The sequence below is a fragment of the Narcine bancroftii genome, chromosome 1 (genome assembly GCF_036971445.1).
Source record: "Narcine bancroftii isolate sNarBan1 chromosome 1, sNarBan1.hap1, whole genome shotgun sequence".
Lineage (NCBI taxonomy): Eukaryota > Metazoa > Chordata > Chondrichthyes > Torpediniformes > Narcinidae > Narcine > Narcine bancroftii.
In genome coordinates, this window is record NC_091469.1 from 277,147,506 (window position 1) to 277,166,919 (window position 19,414).

At 38.2% G+C, this 19,414-nt stretch overlaps 1 protein-coding gene and 2 long non-coding RNA genes across 12 annotated transcripts in view; 1 reads left to right on the forward strand and 2 right to left on the reverse strand.

Moving 5' to 3' along the window:
• The window catches only part of sbf2 (SET binding factor 2), a 446,331-nt gene that overhangs the window by 409,473 nt on the left and 17,444 nt on the right, over positions 1-19,414 (forward strand). For 6 of the 9 annotated variants that reach the window (XR_011345373.1, XM_069900054.1, XM_069900071.1 and 3 more), the window contains 4 exons: positions 9,125-9,310; positions 12,135-12,261; positions 16,676-16,803; positions 16,911-17,150. Coding sequence is in view for 5 of the 9 variants with exons in the window: in XM_069900054.1 (XP_069756155.1) it covers positions 9,125-9,310; positions 12,135-12,261; positions 16,676-16,803; positions 16,911-17,150 (681 nt within the window). In the remaining 4 variants the exon portion in view is untranslated. Of the gene's footprint in view, positions 1-9,124; positions 9,311-12,134; positions 12,262-13,586; positions 14,724-15,677; positions 15,917-16,675; positions 16,804-16,910; positions 17,151-19,414 lie in introns of those variants that run through there. The other 3 variants (XR_011345382.1, XR_011345383.1, XR_011345385.1) reach the window with 3 other exon arrangements.
• Positions 1-19,414, reverse strand: part of LOC138744246 (uncharacterized) — a 58,331-nt gene that overhangs the window by 13,400 nt on the left and 25,517 nt on the right. The window lies entirely within an intron of this gene.
• Positions 5,262-10,227, reverse strand: LOC138744260 (uncharacterized). The gene is made up of 3 exons (XR_011345413.1): positions 10,128-10,227; positions 9,193-9,355; positions 5,262-8,241 (listed from the first exon to the last, which is right to left on the reverse strand). It is a non-coding gene; the product is annotated as an uncharacterized lncRNA (long non-coding RNA).

Here is a 19,414-nt window from a genome sequence, read left to right on the forward strand (position 1 = left end):
GTGGTTTAGGGGCCAATGCTCTATGTGCCCTTTCTATTTCCATTTCTTGCTGTAGTTCTGGACATCCTAGGGCCTTAGGGATCCATTCTTTTATAAACTCCCTCATATTCTTGCCTTCTACATCTTCCTTAAGGCCCACTATCTTTATGTTATTTCTTCTGTTATAATTTTCCATTATATCTATTTTTTGGGCTAGTAATTCTTGTGTCTCTTTAGTTTTTTTATTAGATTCCTCCAATTTCTTTTTTAAGTCTTCTACCTCCATTTCTGCTGCTATTGCCCGTTCTTCCATCTTGTCCATTTTTTTCCCCATTTCTGTTAAGGTCATATCCATTTTATTTATTTTCTTTTCTGTGTTGTTTATTCTTCTTCTTAAATCATTGAATTCCTGTGTTTGCCATTCTTTAAATGACTCCATGTATCCTCTAACAAGAGCAAGTACCTCCTTTACCTTGCCTATCTTTTCTTCTTCTATTTCCCTGTACTCTTCCTCTTCCTCTTCTTCTTCCTCTAGGTTGACCATCTGTTGTTTCTTTGCTGCCCTTTCCTCCTCTTCTTTCTTGTTTCTATTGTCTTCTGTGGTCTCTTCTTGCTGCAGGTGTTCTGCAGCTGTCGTTGCCGGCTGTGGAGATCGACTCCCCAGCTGGTCCCCCCTCCCGTCGGTGTGTTTTGTTGTATGCGCGGTTGCGCACTTTTACTCGGCTCTGTGAGCCATTGTTGTAGTTCTCTTTCTACCGACCTGAGGTAGTGGGGTCTTCTCTCCACAGCGGGCCTCTTCGGACAGGTAAGGCCTTCACCTTTTTCCTCCGTTGTCTTCTCTTCCTCTCTTCTTTCCGTTGATTTTGATTTTTCTCCTTTTGTCTCCATCTTCTTTCCACCTTTATACTCACTTTTCTTTAACTTGTATTTCTGTGCCTTTGTATTTTCTCTTGTTTTTCCCGACTTTTCTGGAGAGGGCTGGAGTTCACCGTCCGGCCACTACTCCATCACGTGACTCCACCACTTTTAATATTTTTTCTCACCTACAATGGATTTGTGGTTCTTGCTGAAATTGTTGGGATAACACAACCTGAAGGAATTTATCCAAATGGCAAGTCTTCAAACACCAGCATACTGAATGATGTAGAATAATGAACTTCAAGATCAAAATTCTGAATGAAAATGGGGCAGCACGGTTGGAAAAGCAGTTAGCACAGCGCCTTTACAGCGCCAACGATAGAGACATGGGTTTGAATTCTGCACTGTCTGTAAGGAGTTTGTACATTCTCCCCATGTCTACATGGGTTTTCCCCGAGAGCTCCAGTTTCTTCCCATCGTTCAAAACATACTGAGGTTGTAGGTTAATTGCATCTAAATTGTCACATGGACTCATGGGCTGAAATGGTCTGTAACTATGTATGTTTAATTTTTTTTTAAAACTCATTGCAAACAATGGTCATTCTCAGTGATGCAAAAAAATTCTGTTCAAGGAATGTAGTTTGTTCAGAGAATTGTAGTTGACATGGGTGTAGTAAAATCTTATTACTCGCATAATATAGATTTAAGATTCATTTTATTGTTACATAATAATATCATCATTCAGGTGCCTTGCCATTTAGAGTAGGCGATCATGTCTCTCCATCCATTACAATCTCTGATCCCTCCAAATCATAGGTGTTCCCTCTTCTCCTTCAGTGAAGGTTCCATCTTTGAACTGAGACTGTAGTCAATGTTGAGTTCATGATTAAACAAGGGAAAAATACTGAAGTATTTTCCCATTGCCTTGTTCAGTTGTAGTGTCCATACTGGATGGCTAACCCTGGCCATTGATCAGCAGATTCATCTGCCGAGCATTTTTAGTTTTACAACCATAAATTCCCATTTGTAGAATCTGCTTGTAAAAAACCATCCATCTGCAATTCATGGCTTCACATGACCCTGATTGGGAGGCAGGCTATCAGATAGGAGTGCCGTACATCATCTTTTGCTGAGCATTTGCTCAGCACTGACACCGATATAATAATAGAAAAATGGCATTAAAATTTGTCAACTTCTGCCTGTTATAAAGGCAAACAAGCCATCAGCATTACCCGATGTCCCCAGTAATAGGAGAAAGAGAAGCAAAAAAGAGTCCCTTCAGAGACACTGAGTGTCTGTGGTTTCATCACCAGAACACCCACAGCTCACAGATTCTTGTTCAATCCATTGGTAACCCGAGCTCCAGATCCAAACCTCCAATACAATCAAGAGGCTTTCAGAGATCGAGGCCCTTTGAGAACCCTTGCCCTCAGCAACTTCTCGAATTCCAGTTTCAATACCTGGCTTCCAAAAGCCCACAGACTGGTGTGAATCCTTCGACTGCAATTCACCAGCAGCCCAAATCACCAACACCGCGCAACCTGTGTGGGTTTCTCAGCTGCTGAGCTTTCTTGCCATGGTTACCTTCCCTGTAAATATATTCCTTTCCTATATGGTGGTTTTATGATCTTTATTCTGGAGTAGTTCTATTACCAATGGCATTTTTTTAAAAATGCTACCATCTCCAGGAATTTGTCCACAACACGTAAAATTTCAGGAGTAAAACATGAAAGTGCAGACACCGTGATTGAAGTAAACACTCATTGCTGGAGAAATAGCAGGTCAAAGAATGGGCCATTTCTTAATCTGCATTCACTTTCCAGAGGTTCCCCTTAATTATTCTCTTTGAAAATTTAATCACAATTCTTTCATGTGAAATTTGCCACGGCATTGAAAGTAAAGATATCAATCGGGTGGCAGAGTCAGCTTGACTTGTCACTTCCTCAACAAGTTCAGATGGGTTTGTTGGACAACGGTTTCATTTGATCCATAAGGTTACTCCGATTGTGTTATTTTCTTTGAAGTGGAAGATTGATGGGTCTATGATTATTTAAATATGTTCCATGGCTCCTTAGGAATATGGATTATGTCCATCTCAGTTATGCTTGTGATACGTTTATTGAAAGAGGATGACGTTGTCCCTGTTGTTACTTGAAAGCTGTTAATTCAGTTATTTTGCCAAGTCCAATAAGTGGTTTTTTACCCTTCCTTGGCATCAGTATTTTACATGAATCAAAAAATTAGGAGTTCATTTCCACTTAAATGCCTATTACTAATAGAAGTGCCAGGTTTTGATGATTCTAAAATAAAGATACAAAGGGAATGAATCAGTTCAAAATTGATGCTTACTACCACCTTCTTGAGAGCAATCAGGGATGGCATTAAATAATTGGCCTTGCATTCAAGAAAATGAAATTGAGCCGAAACACATCAGAATTGAGGAAATTTATACAAGACTAGCATCCTTCAGCTTCTAATCACCCACTCCACACTTATCTTCCTCCACTGACCAGGGTGTTTCTCTTGCCTCTCTCCCCCTTTGCCTGCCACTCCTCTACCTCTGTCCATCATATTTCACCACTGCCTCGTTTGCCAATCCAGTGTGGGGCCCCTGTCTCACCCCTCCCACTCTGTACTCTGTACATTACTTTTATACTAATTTTCCTCAATCTTCATGAAGATTCTTGGCTCAAAATGTCTATCAGTAAATGCTGCTCACCCACCGATTCCCTGTAGCAGGTTGTGTTTGGCTGCAAATTAAATACTATTTACACTTTCAATGGATGTCATGGGATGCAAAAGATCTAGAAGCTCCCAAGGGGATGGTATCACCTACTATCAGAATAATTTTTGCATACACCTGTTGATGCATGCTACATCTCACAGTTTGTTGATGACTGCTACATTGTCACATTGTCCACTCCACCACCCTCTTTTTCATCTTCTCCATCTGGCTCATGGGCAGACAGAATAAGTATAGGCATTTGTGTGTTCTTGGAATTCCCTTGCAGCACCCTTCCTGTACAATCTGGTCACTACCCTGGAGGATCTTTGTCAGAATGCCCCATTAAACTCAGGATAATCTTACAGACAATGTGATCTGCTTCCTCTGGAGTACCTGACAATAAAGCTAGGAGCATGTATTCCTGGTGAAGTGAAAAATAGCCTCCATACAATGGTTGTGTCTTTGGCTGGCAATTGAGCTCTCAGCTATGCCCCTAAATGCACTCAAAAAATGTGTCCACCAACATCCAGTTCTTCTCTCACCCCATGATTTTTCTAAAAACCACGTTTCCTATTGTAACATTACTTTTTTGCTGCCAGCTCTTTTTTCTGGAATTAACTCAAACAATATTTAGTGTCATCGACATGTTAAACAAAACTGGATAATGATGTTTTTTGAGCTGTTGAAATCAAGTCCAGCAAACTAACTACACACTGTTTTGAAATCCCATTACACACTTTATAATTTTTCTTTACAGGCAGTAGGTCTTCAGACAGGCCAGAGCAAACATTTACCTTTTCCTGCCCATGGGAATTTTAAGTGGGTATACATTTACCAGTTCTAAATCACTGCCAAGTAAATTATTGATGTGAATTGTGAGTACTTTGAAAATAGTATTTATCCCAAGATATGCAGTTGTATGAATTATTTTCAGTTATAAATTTATTGAGGAAAACTGTTTTTGAAGTATTTGGCCACGGAGCCCAGTAAGCATTAATATCCTTCAGGAATAAGCCATTCCATGTATGTGTCAATAATGCAAAACACTGATTTCAGTAGCAAATGTCTATCTCCCAACAGACTGTTGGATAGTAAATCATTTTTTACTGCTTCTGCTAAATACAAATATTCATCATTAAGATCAATAAATTCTGCAGATATCCTTCTCCTTTAAGACCACCTTAGGTGGTTTTTGAAATTGTTTAGTCTGTACTTTCAAATTTTTCATTCAGTTATTAACATCCAGATAGGTTTTTTTTTCATTGTTTTTTTTTAGTTTTTCACTCTTGCAATGGAAGTATCCATTTCTCTTAAACTTGGACCACTGTTTTGTCAGAAGTTGTACTTACCAGTTGATATGCATGCAATACTCAATTGGTTTTCAACTAGCAAATCCACTGTTGAACTGGACATATAGAATATTCACCCTGAACTTAGCAATTTCAGGGAGAACTGCTGGGTATCCGCAATGTACCCAATGCATACTTTTGACTTCCACACTTGGTCATAACAGCATAGACATCAAGAATTCACTGGAGTTCAGACTCTTGTACACCTAATTTCTTCCTGTGCACCATTGTCACCATAAAATTCAAAAGAATTGTTGGACGAGGATGTCACATAAGGAGCGTTTGAGTAAATATTTTGTTTATTTTTCTGTATTTCACTACACATTTACATTTTAATTAATTAGCAGCAGATTGGCATGTTTTAAATAAATGCATTGTTTTAATTTTTCTTTGATTTTTTTTTACATGTGTATCCATATTTTCAAATTTCTTTCATTGAATGTTTGAAATGGCTTTGCCTTCTTGCAGGATAATATGTCAGACATCCATCATATACATTTTTGCAGTCTGCCTCCCATTGGCATCGGCCTATTTAGGGTTCATGGCCCTCTTTTGTGCAGAACAACTAAAGCAGTGATTCTGGCAGAATCTTCAGAGCTATGCGACTGCAAAGCCTTACCATGTTCAATCCCACCCATTGTTTCAACATTGGGGTTGTGTGGAAGTGGTAATTTGCTGGAATGGATTCTCAACCTCTACTCCCATTCATAGCCAGTACTTAAAATTTCACTTTTGTAAGCACTCCAGTTTCAGTGCATATTTGGGATGACAAAGCCATTCACAAGTTCTGTCTTTTCTCTAGATGGAGTGAGGTGAGACTATCAGAATGTGTCATTCCCAGCAGGTGCTATGTAACCCAAAGTTGTCAATTTCTGATATTATTTCTTGAATGTCACTTTTTAAGTGTATTTTTGCTTTGTTTCATTCCAGTTTAAGAGTTGGAAAGGGTGCAGAAGTGATTCACCAGAATGTTACAGGGCCTGAGCTATAGAAGTCCATTGGACAGGCTGGGTTATTTCCAGCAGCGGAGAATGCTGAGGGGTGACCTTGTAGAGGTCATTTCAAACCAAATTCCCTGATGAGCAAACATTCTTTTATAGTTAACATTTTAAAGGAAATTGTGAATCCTTCAGTGAATGTTATTTGAACTGTTTAGTGATAATGAGTTGCAGGTCAAACAGATGAGTAGAATGTACAGATGCACCAAAAGTTTTATTTGCCGAAGCCAAACAGGTGCATAACGTATAGCAACTACAATTGAACACATTAACTTAACACTATATTGCCAAAACAGAAAAGGAGATGATAAATATAAAATGATGTGTAAATATTCAATTGCAATTAGTGGAAGAGAAAAGGTGTCATTTCAATAGTGTAGACAAGTCTTTTTGTGGTTCCAGACTAGTTTAAGGCTAGGATAAAAAGAGGAAGGTCAACTGCCTGATGGCAGTTAGGTAAAAAAGTGTTCATGTTTAGGTAAAAAGTGCTCGACTTAAAGGCTTCTGCACCTTCTGCAAAAAGGTAGCTGTGATAAGAAATTGTAATCAGGGTGATGGGGGATCCTTTATGATGTTGGCTGCCTTCATGAGGCAGCACCTCACACAGATATCTTCAATGGATGGGAGTTCACTCACACAGATATCTTCAATGGATGGGAGTTCACTCACACAGATATCTTCAATGGATGGGAGTTCACTCACACAGATATCTTCAATGGATGGGAGTTCACTCACACAGATGTCTTCAATGGATGGGAGTTCACTCACACAGATATCTTCAATGGATGGGAGTTCACTCACACAGATATCTTCAATGGATGGGAGTTCACTCACACAGATATCTTCAATGGATGGGAGTTCACTCACACAGATATCTTCAATGGATGGGAGTTCACTCACACAGATATCTTCAATGGATGGGAGTTCACTCACACAGATATCTTCAATGGATGGGAGTTCACTCACACAGATATCTTCAATGGATGGGAGTTCACTCACACAGATATCTTCAATGGATGGGAGTTCACTCACATAGATATCTTCATTGGATGGGAGTTCACTCACATAGATATCTTCAATGGATGGGAGTTCACTCACATAGATATCTTCAATGGATGGGAGATCAATGACAATAATGGTGTTGGCTGAATTACCACTTTTGCAGCCTTCAGTATATTTTTCACAGTGCACCTATAGAAGTTTGAAAAAATATTTGTCAACATGTCAAATCTCCTCAGGTTTAGAAAGTAGAGGTGTTGGTGTGCCTTCTTCATAGTTGCGTTGATGTGCTGGCTCCAGGGAAATGTTCTGATATCCCAGGAATTTGAAAGAACTAACCTTCTCCACTGCTTCCATATCAATAAAGGACAATAAAGACCTGATCTCTCAGCCACCCCTTCCTAAAGTCCACAATGAGGTCCTTGGTCTTTCTGATGTTGAAAGCTACACAATCAGGTTCTCATCTCCATCCAGTATTCTGACTCATCATTTCACATGATTCCACTAACATAGGTGATGTCATTAGTGAGTTTCTCAATTGTGTTGGAGCTGAACATGGTAATACAATCATGGACTAAGCACAAGCCTTGAGGTTCCCATGTTGATAGACAGTAAGGAGGTGGAGATGCTGCCACTCTGCACTGATTGAGGTCTGCTGATGAGAAAATCGAGGCTTCAGTTGAAAAGGGTCTAAAAGAGACCTATATCCCTCAGTACAAGTTCTGCTGGTCTGATGTTGAACTGTGGTCAATGATGGTCAAGCTGTTCACAAAGCAGAATGGAGGGCCAGAGAGATAGCATCCCTTGTTGACTTGTGAGATAATAGGTGAATTGAAGAGGATTCATATCCTTCCTGAGGCAGGAGTTGATTTGCTCCATAACAAACTTGATTATTATTTTTATATTAATTGAAGAATCTTATGAATAAAAATCTTAAGTATTCACTCAATTTTCAATTCATAGCACTTGCTGAACAAAATACTCGAGGGCATGGTTGTGCAAGAAAATATTCTTTCTAGGCATTTTACATGGTTGCCAAATTGCTTTTGACATGAGAAAGCTCATCCTCTTCTTTGGGCTTCACTCTTTAATTTTAAGCCAGTTTTATTACATTCAGCCTAATTAAATTCTTACAAACACTTGAGCCTTTAAAATTAATGACAGAAAATATATCTACCAATATTCGTTGATCTCGTGCTTGTCTTTTTTATGTGTTTAGTATTTTATTGTCAGGTCTTTCTGATCTTCATATTGATTTCCAGTGAGTAGTTAGCCTCATGGACCAAGGAAGTCTAACAATTTAGTTGCATTTCTGTTCTGAATCATCTGAACCCTGGTGGTGCAAGAAATGTATTATAATGGCACAAGATTTGACTTAGCAACAGAAACATTGTTATAAATCTATCAATCTGCTTATTCAGGCCATAAATTTAATGTATGGTGCCCTCCTCCCCACTCCCCATTGTTCTTTCTCACATTTCTTTGTCTGGGCCTCATATTGTCATTGAACTATTATGTTAATATTGCCATCTGCTCAGGTACTCCACTTGCCATCATTTTTCCCTCAGAACCCACTAGTTTTCTCCCTTGTACTGAGATAGCAGATTAAGAAAGGACCAGGTTCTTGCACTCTGTTTGGTGCTATAATCAATAATCATGTAAGAATAATGCTTCAATTCTTTAAGGAGTGGTGTGGGAAAGAAAAATATTAGGGTGGCATAGTTAGCATAGCGGTTAGCACAACACTGTTACAGCACCAGTGACCTGGGTTCGAATCCAGCACTGTGTAAGAAGTTTGTACGTTCTCCCATGCCTGTGTGGCGTTCCTCCAGTTTAACCTGATTCCCACCATCTTTCAAAAAATATGGGGGTTGTAGGTTAATTCGACCTGTTACCTTACTGCATGTCTACATTTTTTAAAATATTTGTTTTAAAACAGGTAAGAGCAAAAAAGAAAGGGAACTTCTGAATAGAACCGAATAATTTGATATATAATATGCACAATATATAGCATGAATGCAATTGCTTCCCTCCAGAAATAGTGAGCGGGATAAAATAATGTGATTCAATGGATGAAAAACTTTTCATTTATTTTCATGTTCCAAAGAATCAAGCGTGGTAATGTAGTTGTAATTTATCTGCCTCCTGCAAAATTATGAAGCTTTATGGATGTCTAAATCTGCCACTTCAGACACCTTTTTCTGATATTTCCCAAGGTTGTATCCCTTGCACAGCTGCTATGTGATCCATTCTACAGAACACTGGAAGGTTTTAAAATACTTACTGAAAAAGAATGGTTGTCCTTTGGCCATAAGTTCAGCCAACGTAGTAATTTAACTCCCAACAGCCAGGGAAGTGGCTTTGCTCCAATTTTCCTGCAGTTTTTGGATTGTGTGCATCAGGTAAGGAAATGTTAATTTTCCACAGATTTTATAGATTTTCTTCACCTTAGAAAACCCAGTCAATACATTAAAGCTCATATCTTCACATATTAACTTGAAAGGTCAATTAAATGTTAAACTTCATAATTTGTTTGAAATAATGTTTAAATAAATTAGAATTAAAGCTTTTAATGCACAAGCTCAAGTGTGTGCCATGTCACATTCAAATTACACCTCTAAACTGATACATCATATTCCTAAGCTTTTATCCATCATTATATTGTTAAAGTTTATTGGACTGAAGTTATTTTTGAATATTTTTCTCTTTTCACATGGTGAATTGAACTGAACCAATGTTTTCCCTGTAAATACTTCTTTGGGCTTGTCTGTTCCAGGTTCGGTTGCGGGCATTATACCCCAAAAGTACAAGATAGGTAATGGATGAGGTTTGTGGGCAACAATAACTACAACCATTTAAAATTGACAAAAGAAACAACAATAAAAACAAAACCAAAGCATATGAGAACATGCTGTCTCAGGAAGGTGAAAGGATCCGCAGAACATTTGAACTATCTCTGTTTCCTATACTTGGTCCTTTTCCTTGAATGTGAACTTCAATCCAGCCCCAAACAAGCAGGCCAGGCATAGTTTGAGGCCTCTCTAACCTAGAGACTATCTGGTTGACATGCCTGATGTAAATTACGGGCTGCTGGTCATGAAAATCACCTCGAATTTTTCATTTTTGTGATTTCCTGTCATTTTAAGTTTTCTTCAAGCATACAAAACTAACTGGTGGGCAGGCTTTACATTGGTGAGACCTACGATGCTAGAGACTGACCATCAGGGAGTCCAGGAATCAGCTGAAATGCCTTGAATGCCAATTGGATATCATCAGTTAACACTGGACAACAATTTTCTTTTCAAAAGGCTTGAGTCCTGAAAATAAATTGGAGATTATGATAAGCAACCTCAAGCTGAATACAAAGATAATTTCAGATTTGCTGTATCACATAGGAAGTTGAAGAAACATTAAATTAACTTTTATTAAATTTAGCATGTTTTATCACATAATGATGTTGACATATTGTGCTAGTTCAACTGAACTAAAAATGTTTTGCTACTGATTTTCATTTGTATTCAGCAACTGACGACTCTCGAATCAGTCAGTGTCCATCAATAGTCATCCAGCATTGATATATTCCAGTTGCCCTGATACTGCTTTTCCATGATCGCACTGTCCTGGTAAAACCTTTTACCATGTTCATCATTGACTGCACAAAGATCAGTATGGAAGAAGTCTAAGTGTGAATGCAGAAAATGAATTTTCAATGATGTGTTACACTTCATGTTTTTTATGCTTGAAGTAGATTTAAAATATGCCAGATAATCACAAAGATGTATTATATCTAAAAAAACTGTACATGATAGGAAAATTTTAAGGTAATTTTCTTGATCAAAAGTGTTCAGGAAGAAAAATCAGTTGTCCAGTGTAATCCAAATCTAAAATTTGAATGCCAGAAAGGCCTGAGATCAGCCAAGTTTGCCATCAGATTGAATTGATCCCTGGTGAGCCTGACATTAGGTGAGACCACTACCTCAGAGGCTGACACCCAGGTAGACCTGACATCAGATACTCCCAACGCTGCACAGACTGACTGCTGGGTTGAACTGACATCAACTGAGATTTTGCAATTCCATAGACTGACCTGACATCAGATGAGAACCTATGGCCCTGCAGAATGATCATCCTCTCCAGGTGAGGCCCCATTGCCACATCCAGCTTGATTTAAGTTGAGGCCTGATTGCCCAAAGACAAGCCTTCGATTGTACCTCCCTAGAGACTGACCATTGTGCATTAGATTGAGCTAATATTGAAAGGAACCAAAGTTGACATCATGTGAACTAGGAATTATGGGGTACAGGTGAACCAAGAAGGAAACACTTTAATAATAAAAGAAATGCAACTCCTTTCATTTCTGGCCTGTAACACAGCCTTGTCCATGCAAGTAATCCTAGTCACCATGATAGATGAAGCTTCATCATTAAGTTTACAACAAACTGAATATTAACATCACTGGATTTCCCTTTATGACATTCAGTCTCACATTAGGGATAGAGAGTATCATCCTCAGCCTCTCTATTGGCTATTTACAAAATTTGGCATCTTTAATCAACATCACATGAAACAAAGTTTCTTTTTAGACAATCCTTACTATGTGGTGTGGTTGGCAAGCATGATACAAGGGAATGGCATGGCTTGCAGATTAAAAATATATTCCATATTGGTTCCACTTCTAGTAAAAACACAAAAATGCTGAAGGAACTCAGCAGGTCTCACAGCATCCATAGAAGGTAAAGATATATAACTGACGTTTCGGGCCTGAACCCTCCTTCGATGTAACTCCACTTCTAGTAAGGGGTAAATACAAGTCCATATTCATTCTGCACGTGTGATTTGCTGCTTTCCTACATAATCGAATAAAATTGGGTGAGGGTCCATTGCTTTGGAAACTTACTGCTGGCAGGCCTAACATTGGGTGAGATTGTACCATTTTTCAGGTGTACTGGCTCAACCTTCTTGTCACGCGAGACGTAAAGGTGCAACATTACGTGTTTGTGTTCATAAAAGTGATACCTAATTGGTGGTGCTGCATAAACCATTTTGGAACTGTGGAACCTGTGAAGGACAAAGTTAACATATTTATGATCACCTTGTACATCAGTTCTGAAAAGATGAAGCAAGCTGAATATTAGCCCATCTTTGTTTCTTTTGCCTATTATTTCCTTTTAAGAATTCAGATTTTCCATTTTCATGTTTTCCTGTCTCCTCCTAATTTCTTTATAGATTCACCACCAGTATCCAATGGAATTTGAGTTCAACCAGTATTATCTGAAGTTCCTGGCATACCATTATGTGTCTAATCGTTTCAAAACCTTCCTGTTGGATTCTGATTATGAAAGAATAGAACATGGTATGTTTTACATCAATCAAAATATTTTTCTGTTGGCTTTCTGAGGAACGTTATGAAACAAATCTTCTATTATTGTAGTTTTTGGTAAATGCATTATCTCAAGACAAGATGGAAATAATCTGCATACAGATAATTATATCCTCAGGACATCCCAAGGCAATGCACAATAAATAGCTATTAAAAAGATAGCCAATCGATATAGAATAAGATTCTTCAAGCAGCAAATGACTGAGTTTTAGTAGTTTTAGCTTGTGGAGGAATGTTGGCCAGGACAGCTAGTGAACGTGCTTTGTTTCTTCAAATAATAATGTGCTTGTTCAGGCATATTTTTTTGCATCTCTTCCAAAGGTTAAATTATCCAATACAGCACCTTGATATAATTGTGCATTTCTAATCTACTAGATCAGCCATTCTCAGCCCATTTAAGGCTCGCCACAGACTAAGACACTTCATTAGAGGGGCCCAAGGTGTATAGATTGGCATGGAAATTGAATAGACTTTTAAAAATTGGGGGAAGAAAAGGACTTTGTTGCTAGGCTTTGAGCTATAGATGCCAAGCTACGTGAGTTTTTTTTTTCCCCAAGGTTGGAGACATTTGGAGCAGCGACCCATTCATATCCAGAGGCACCTTGTAGCACCCTCCGGATCTGATGGAGGCAGGGAGACTGGTGCCCCACACCACCTGTCATAAATGTGGCATAGCAATGGCTGTCTTCCCTACACATAATTCCCCACGCAAATAGAACTGCTCTGTGTTTCCTAAGTGGGGAATTAGGGAAAGGAGGACTGCCATTGTTATGCTGCGTTTTGAGCTGCAGAGAGTGGCACCGAAGACTGAAGTGCCCAGTGAGGTGCCGGAGTGGCCAGCCAGGCTGTCACAGCCTGCACTGGCCACCCCTGACAGCCCCCGCAGACCTTCCCTGCCCCGATGGCTCCCCCCGACCTCCCCTCACCAGCGGGGCAGGGGGCTGTCAGGTAACGGGGAGATGGGTCACGGACTAATGGAGTTATTAGGCCGCCCCAAACAGCCATTTAGCGTGGCTGTACATTCAGGTGAGCCGGCGGATTGTCTCTCCCCAAGAAAGGTTGGCTTCGGTGCCTTAGATGCGCTCTCAGCACATTTAGATAGGTAATTATTTAGCCTCTTTACACAGGGTGTTTGGTCCACCTGAAAGGGCCTAATGACTTAGATAAATGTAGTAAATTAACAATGTTTGCAGAGTGTTCCTTGCCTCTACATGATTGTGTTTGACATGGAACTAGCTTTGGCTACAAATTGCCTTCCATGTGGTTTTCCTCTTTTGTTCTATTGCCTTCAATTCCAGGAAATAAGCGTGCAGGCCGAAAAGGTTTGCTCACTTTTCTTGTATCTGCAAGACCCCTCATTTTGCTTCAAGTTTTTGTGACAGGTAGTGAATGCATGTCTCATTCTGCTAGCTTTTATTGAAGAAGGTATGTATTATTCATTATTTTCCTTAAAATTTAAGTCAAATTCTGAGCTAACCCTTGTAAGAAATGCTTTGGTTTTGTAATAGTTAATTTTTGTTACTTTCAGAAATAATTTTGCCATGAATTCCTTGGGGAAAAAAAGTGTCTGCCCATGCATTTGATTTGTTTGAGTACATTTTCAAACAAAACCACGAGGCCAAGCAAGCTGAAACAACATTTAGAGACCATACATAAAGAGAAGAAAGATAAACTCTTGGATTACTTCAAAACCCTTCAAGAGAAGGCCAATGGTCAAACAGATGATTACTGAAACATCACAGAAATTAGAAAAGGGTCTTCTTGCATTGTACAAGATAAGGGAATTGATTGCTAAAAGTAGAAATGCTCATAATTTCATTGAGTCACTTATTTTGCCTTGGGATCCATGATAATATCTGACGTCGTGAACTTAAATGCCAAAGAAGCTATTCAGGAAATTCTTTTGAATAATTTCACTGTTTCTAGAAGAATTGATGAGATGGATATTGAAAAACAGTCATTTAATTACAATCTAAGAAATTCTCTTTACAATTAGAAAAATCCACTCTGCAAGAGAACAACACTCTTCTCATTGCTTGTGCCCGATTCTGGATGAGTTGATGGTAGAGATGTTGTTTGCCAGAAGGATTAAAATGGACACGAAGGGACTGACTATTTTCAAAGAAGTTAAGAATTACATAAACGAGAACAGTATTCCATTCGAGAAAGCAACAGATGGTGCCGCTTCATTGGTCAGACAATACATGGGGTTCATCACACACCTGAAAAATGTACTTTCAGTCTTTACTGTTCATTGCATTATTCATAGGGAGCACTTAGAAGCTAAAGACCTAGAAGGACACTTAAATGCTTCGCTTTCAATCATCATAAAGACTGTAAACTTTGTAAAATCACACCCCCTTCAAGATCATCTATTCCGGCAGCTGTGAGAAGGAAATGACGAAGATTTCCAGACACTGTTGCTGCATACCGAGGTGAGGTGGCTGTCCAAAGAAATTTGTCTTCGTCATTTTGTTGCATTCTGGGACATGATTGTTTCCTTTCTCATAACAAGCATGGAAACAAACTCTTTGATGCAAAGGTGGACATATTTTAACTGTCAGATATCTTTGAAAACTCAATTTATTGAATAAAACCTTGCAGGGTTAAACACAATCACCTCATCGATAGTAAGGAAGCCATTCTTCCTTTCCTTAAAAATCTCAAAATATATCAGACGTCGGGGATTTTTACAATTTCCAAATCGGAACACGAACATAGAGGCACTGAAGGATGATGACATGTGAAACATCTAAAGCAAATATGCACAGATCTGCATGAAAGATTTAATGGCCTGTTAAAACTCAACATCTCGAACTGGATGTTAGATCCATTTGAGGAAAAGCCCAATGATGTTGATGCAGAAATTCAAGAGCGTTTGATTGATCTTCAAAGTGATATAATTGCACGCCATAAATTCAGTACATTTTAAAAAGATTTTTGGGGTTAAGAATGATCTGCTAAATAGGTTTCCAAAACTATGGGAAAAGGCCGAAATATTTTTCATTGTCTTTACCTCAGCAGACTGAGTTGAATGTGGATTGAGCAAGGTAGTTTCCTTTACAAAACCTAAGAGCAGACATGCTATCACAAGAGGTGACCTTCAGCTATAACCTTCCAGTTTGGAAGCTGACATCAAAAAACTTGCACAGGAACATCAAGCTCAAGGATCTCACTAAAATTTTATAAGAATTATTTTTTAAAGTTCTTTTTATTAAGTTTCCATACCCTCAAGTGTATGCTTAAGGTTCTAAGAATCTTTTTGTAATGTGTATTCATGTTTTTTTTCTTTCCTACATTTTCAATAAGAATGATTTTCTATTTGTTTGTTCTGTATCAAAATTGTAATGCTCTTTTCACCTCATGTAACATAAATATTTTTTATGTAGTTAATAGGAGAGAAGTACGGAAGAACCAACTAAACTTGACTGCTGCACAGGGATGGGGGCTCATAAACTTTGAGCCAAGGTGGACAAAGGAGTCCTAAGGGGGCAATAGCCAAAAAAAGATGGAGAATGGAGCTTGAACATGCAGTACCAGAAACATGAAAGTGTTGCCATCTTAGCCAATCCTCATTATTCTGTCTTACTTCTATTCCTAATTTCAACAGAAAAAGATGCACAAAAATGTAAACAGTTTGTATCAACTACTTCCAGGAAGACAAATGCCTGGCCTCTATCTGATGGCTACAAATGTTATTAACTCTGTTAATTTCAAACCATACCAGAGGGCTCAAGGTCATTATGACAATTTCCGAGACCTCTTTTGGCAAATGATTGTTGATTTGTAATTGAATTCTAATATATATTTGGTTTTTTTTTTAAGGTTTTTATATCATCAACAACGCTGTATATTTTGACAGGAGAATTGACTTTGAAAAATATTTTTACATTTAGACTGAAAACATGACACAAATTGTTATGTCATTTAATATATTAAATGTCCTCTGTGGTTGAATAATTAACTTTTACCCATTTTGAATGGTTTGTCAAGATTAATTCCAAATGTTTATTGTATAATTTGTAAATTGGAAATAAATTCAAAATTGTATGTTGGCAGATGAGAAAAATCCAGTGTCATAGCCCTCAAGAAGTAGAAATATTGTAATTTTCTTTTAATAGGTCATTAAAAGCAGCAAATCAATTGAAATGAAGATTATGACTATATTTTGTTCTTTGTGAAAGTAATGAAAATATTTTGGTTCTGTATTTTAAACATCCTGTTATCACCATTAAATTGACAATGTTCCCATTGGTAAAATATGCTTTAGTAGATCAGATTACATCAGAAAGCAGATTTTTAATGTACATAGCTAGTATAATTCTCTAAGCATTGTTAACATTAATTGGAATATAATTAATGCAGAGGTTGTTCTTTGTTTTGCTAGGAATTTTATTTGAGGACAGGGTAGACAAGCAAGCAAAAAGAGGAATTTGTATTTGGGAATGTATTGACAGGATTCATAAGAAAGGACCTGTTTTTTTCAACTACTTGTACAGTCCTGAAGATGGGGAGGTATGATATTTAGATAATTGTCCAATCATTTTTTCATTTCATTAGTTTAAATCTGAATCCATGCAATTCATTTTATTTTTAATATTTAAATATATAATTCTTTATAGAAATACATACTAAGACCCTGCGTAAATATCTCCACTCTGAAGAAATGGGATTACTACACAGGAGAGACTCTTGCCAGCGGTCCTTCCTATGAGTGGGACATAGTTATTGCAAAAACAGGTGCTTCTGAGGAACTTGAGCAGATGGATGGTTCAGTCCCACAAACCCACAGAAAAGTGGTATGGCCATGTTATGACAACGTCAGCAAAGTGCAGCCAGATGCCATTACCAAACTCCTGGAGGTATAAGCAAATTAAATGCTAATTATGTAATATGAAGCAATCAATGTAGATATTTTATGAATAGAGCTGCTAGAAACCTGAAAACGTTTTACTTGCCAATATTTGATAATACTGCTATTAATGTGTTGAGTTAATGAAGCTAAAATTTGTGCATAGGAATTTCTTCCTTTTCTGTTTTCTCTATGTATGGCATGCCTTAATTTATGAACTCTGAGTACCATTTTTAGGTTAGAACAAAAGACTGAACTAATAACACTGAATAACAATTTTTTTTTCAAAAGGTTTGCTTCCTGAATAATAATGTGTGCTTTCAAGTGAGCTGAGCTAAAAAAAATACTGATATTGATACAGGTACAGTACCCGGTAATGGAAACGCTTGGGACCAGAATGTTTTTCAGGGTTTTTTTCCAGATTTCAGAACAATGGAACGAAGCAGCACAGTAGTATCAGGCAGAAAACAACAAGAAACAATGGCAGGCTTTTTGAGCACCAAGTAGAAAATTCATATTGTTACGTACCAGACAGCAGCAATAGAAATTAGCCCAGACAGTGTTATATTTAAAATGATATTTTAAATTATTAATAAACAATAATATTATAGGACTTTATCTAATTTAACTAACTTATCCACAACTATACACGAATATACTTGTGTGTGTGGAATATCCCAAGCCACCACAGCTCAAGGCACATTCTCGAAAGGCAGTTCAGTTCAGTTTCCGAAATTTTGTGTTGACACCTAGGCTTGAAATTGATGTGAACCGCAGGCTTTAGATGGGTGTGAAGCAGTTCATGAAGTGGGTGGGAGAGACCGGGGATGACTGATTGTTTATTAACTCACAAAACCCTGTTGAGATGCATCCGCAAAATGTACTTTTTAGACGAGCAACAACCAAAGCTCCCCTCTTCTTTGGCACAAGGATCACGAAGCAAGTGACACTCACAAAGCTTCCAAAACCCTTTCCATGGGTCAACCAAATTCAAGTAACCCTCACAATGGTCACAATCCAAATGCAGTATTTCTTCTGCTTCCAGAACCCTTTTCATGGGACAGCTGATCAAAGTGACCTTCACTTTTTGGTCTCAGAGTGGTGTTCTTATTCCCCTATAAGTGGAGAAATCAGACACTGTCTATCACCACATAAGGACACATTCAGCACAGTATCCCTTCAAAGGATGCTTCTCCAAGTACTGACTCCTCAAGATTGCCACACTCATTCTCCTATAACACAGGGAAATCAGACAGATTTCACGACACACAGTCAGTACTGTATTACTTCCAAGAGCACTGCCTCCTCAGTACTCAGTTTTTCCCCCTAGAAAAACTGAGTATTGTCCTTAATCTGTTGGTCACATGGTCTCTGCTCCTGCACTTCCTCTCTCTTCAGATGTATCCAATTTAGGAATACACTGTCCACAACTTGCTGTCAGTTTGCAGTCACTCTCCAAAGCCTGCAAGGCTTTGTTAAATTTGTTTTCATCAGGTAACAGTTCCACACAATTGAAACTGAACTGGGAGCACGTAATAAAATGCGATAATGTTTAATACTTACCCAAAAAAAAACTTGATCTCTGATTACAAAAGAAAATACAGTAAATGCAGCACCAAACTCCTCAATGGCTTTTTCATATGTTTCCTCCAGTGTCATCTGCCTCATTAACAATAGTTTTGTCTTTTACTGCCACTGGTCACTCACTACGATCCCTGCTCCTGCCCGGGAACCCAAGCCAACTTCTTCGATGCAGATGGCACCGCACCCGATATTGAGAATGAAGTCTCCATTGCTGACTCTAGCTGCAGCCAATGCTAAAGATTTGGGCCCAGCTCCATTTAGTATCTTACAGGTTAAAAGCAAAGATTTTGTTTTGTACCACAGAGCTCCGTTGTTATCCAACTAGCACCAACAGAGCCCCACATAGGCAAGTCAGATGGTTGGTGAATTTTTTTCAACTTGTGACATCATGTCACCACTTTAAAAAAACTTTGTTTTTTGGATTTTTTTGGTTTTCGGAACTTTGGATATGGGGTACTCGACCTGTACTGATCTGCAAATTATAAAACAACAGAAAATTTTAAACCATAAACCATTAATATTACTGTACAACACTTTTTTTTCCCAAAAGGTTTGCTTCCTGAAAAAAGGGATTATGATAGTTTAAAGCTAAACACAAAGATAATTTCAGATTTTATGTATCATGTAGGAAGTTGAAGAAATATTAAATTAACTTTTATTGAATGCAGCATGTTTAATCACATAATGAAA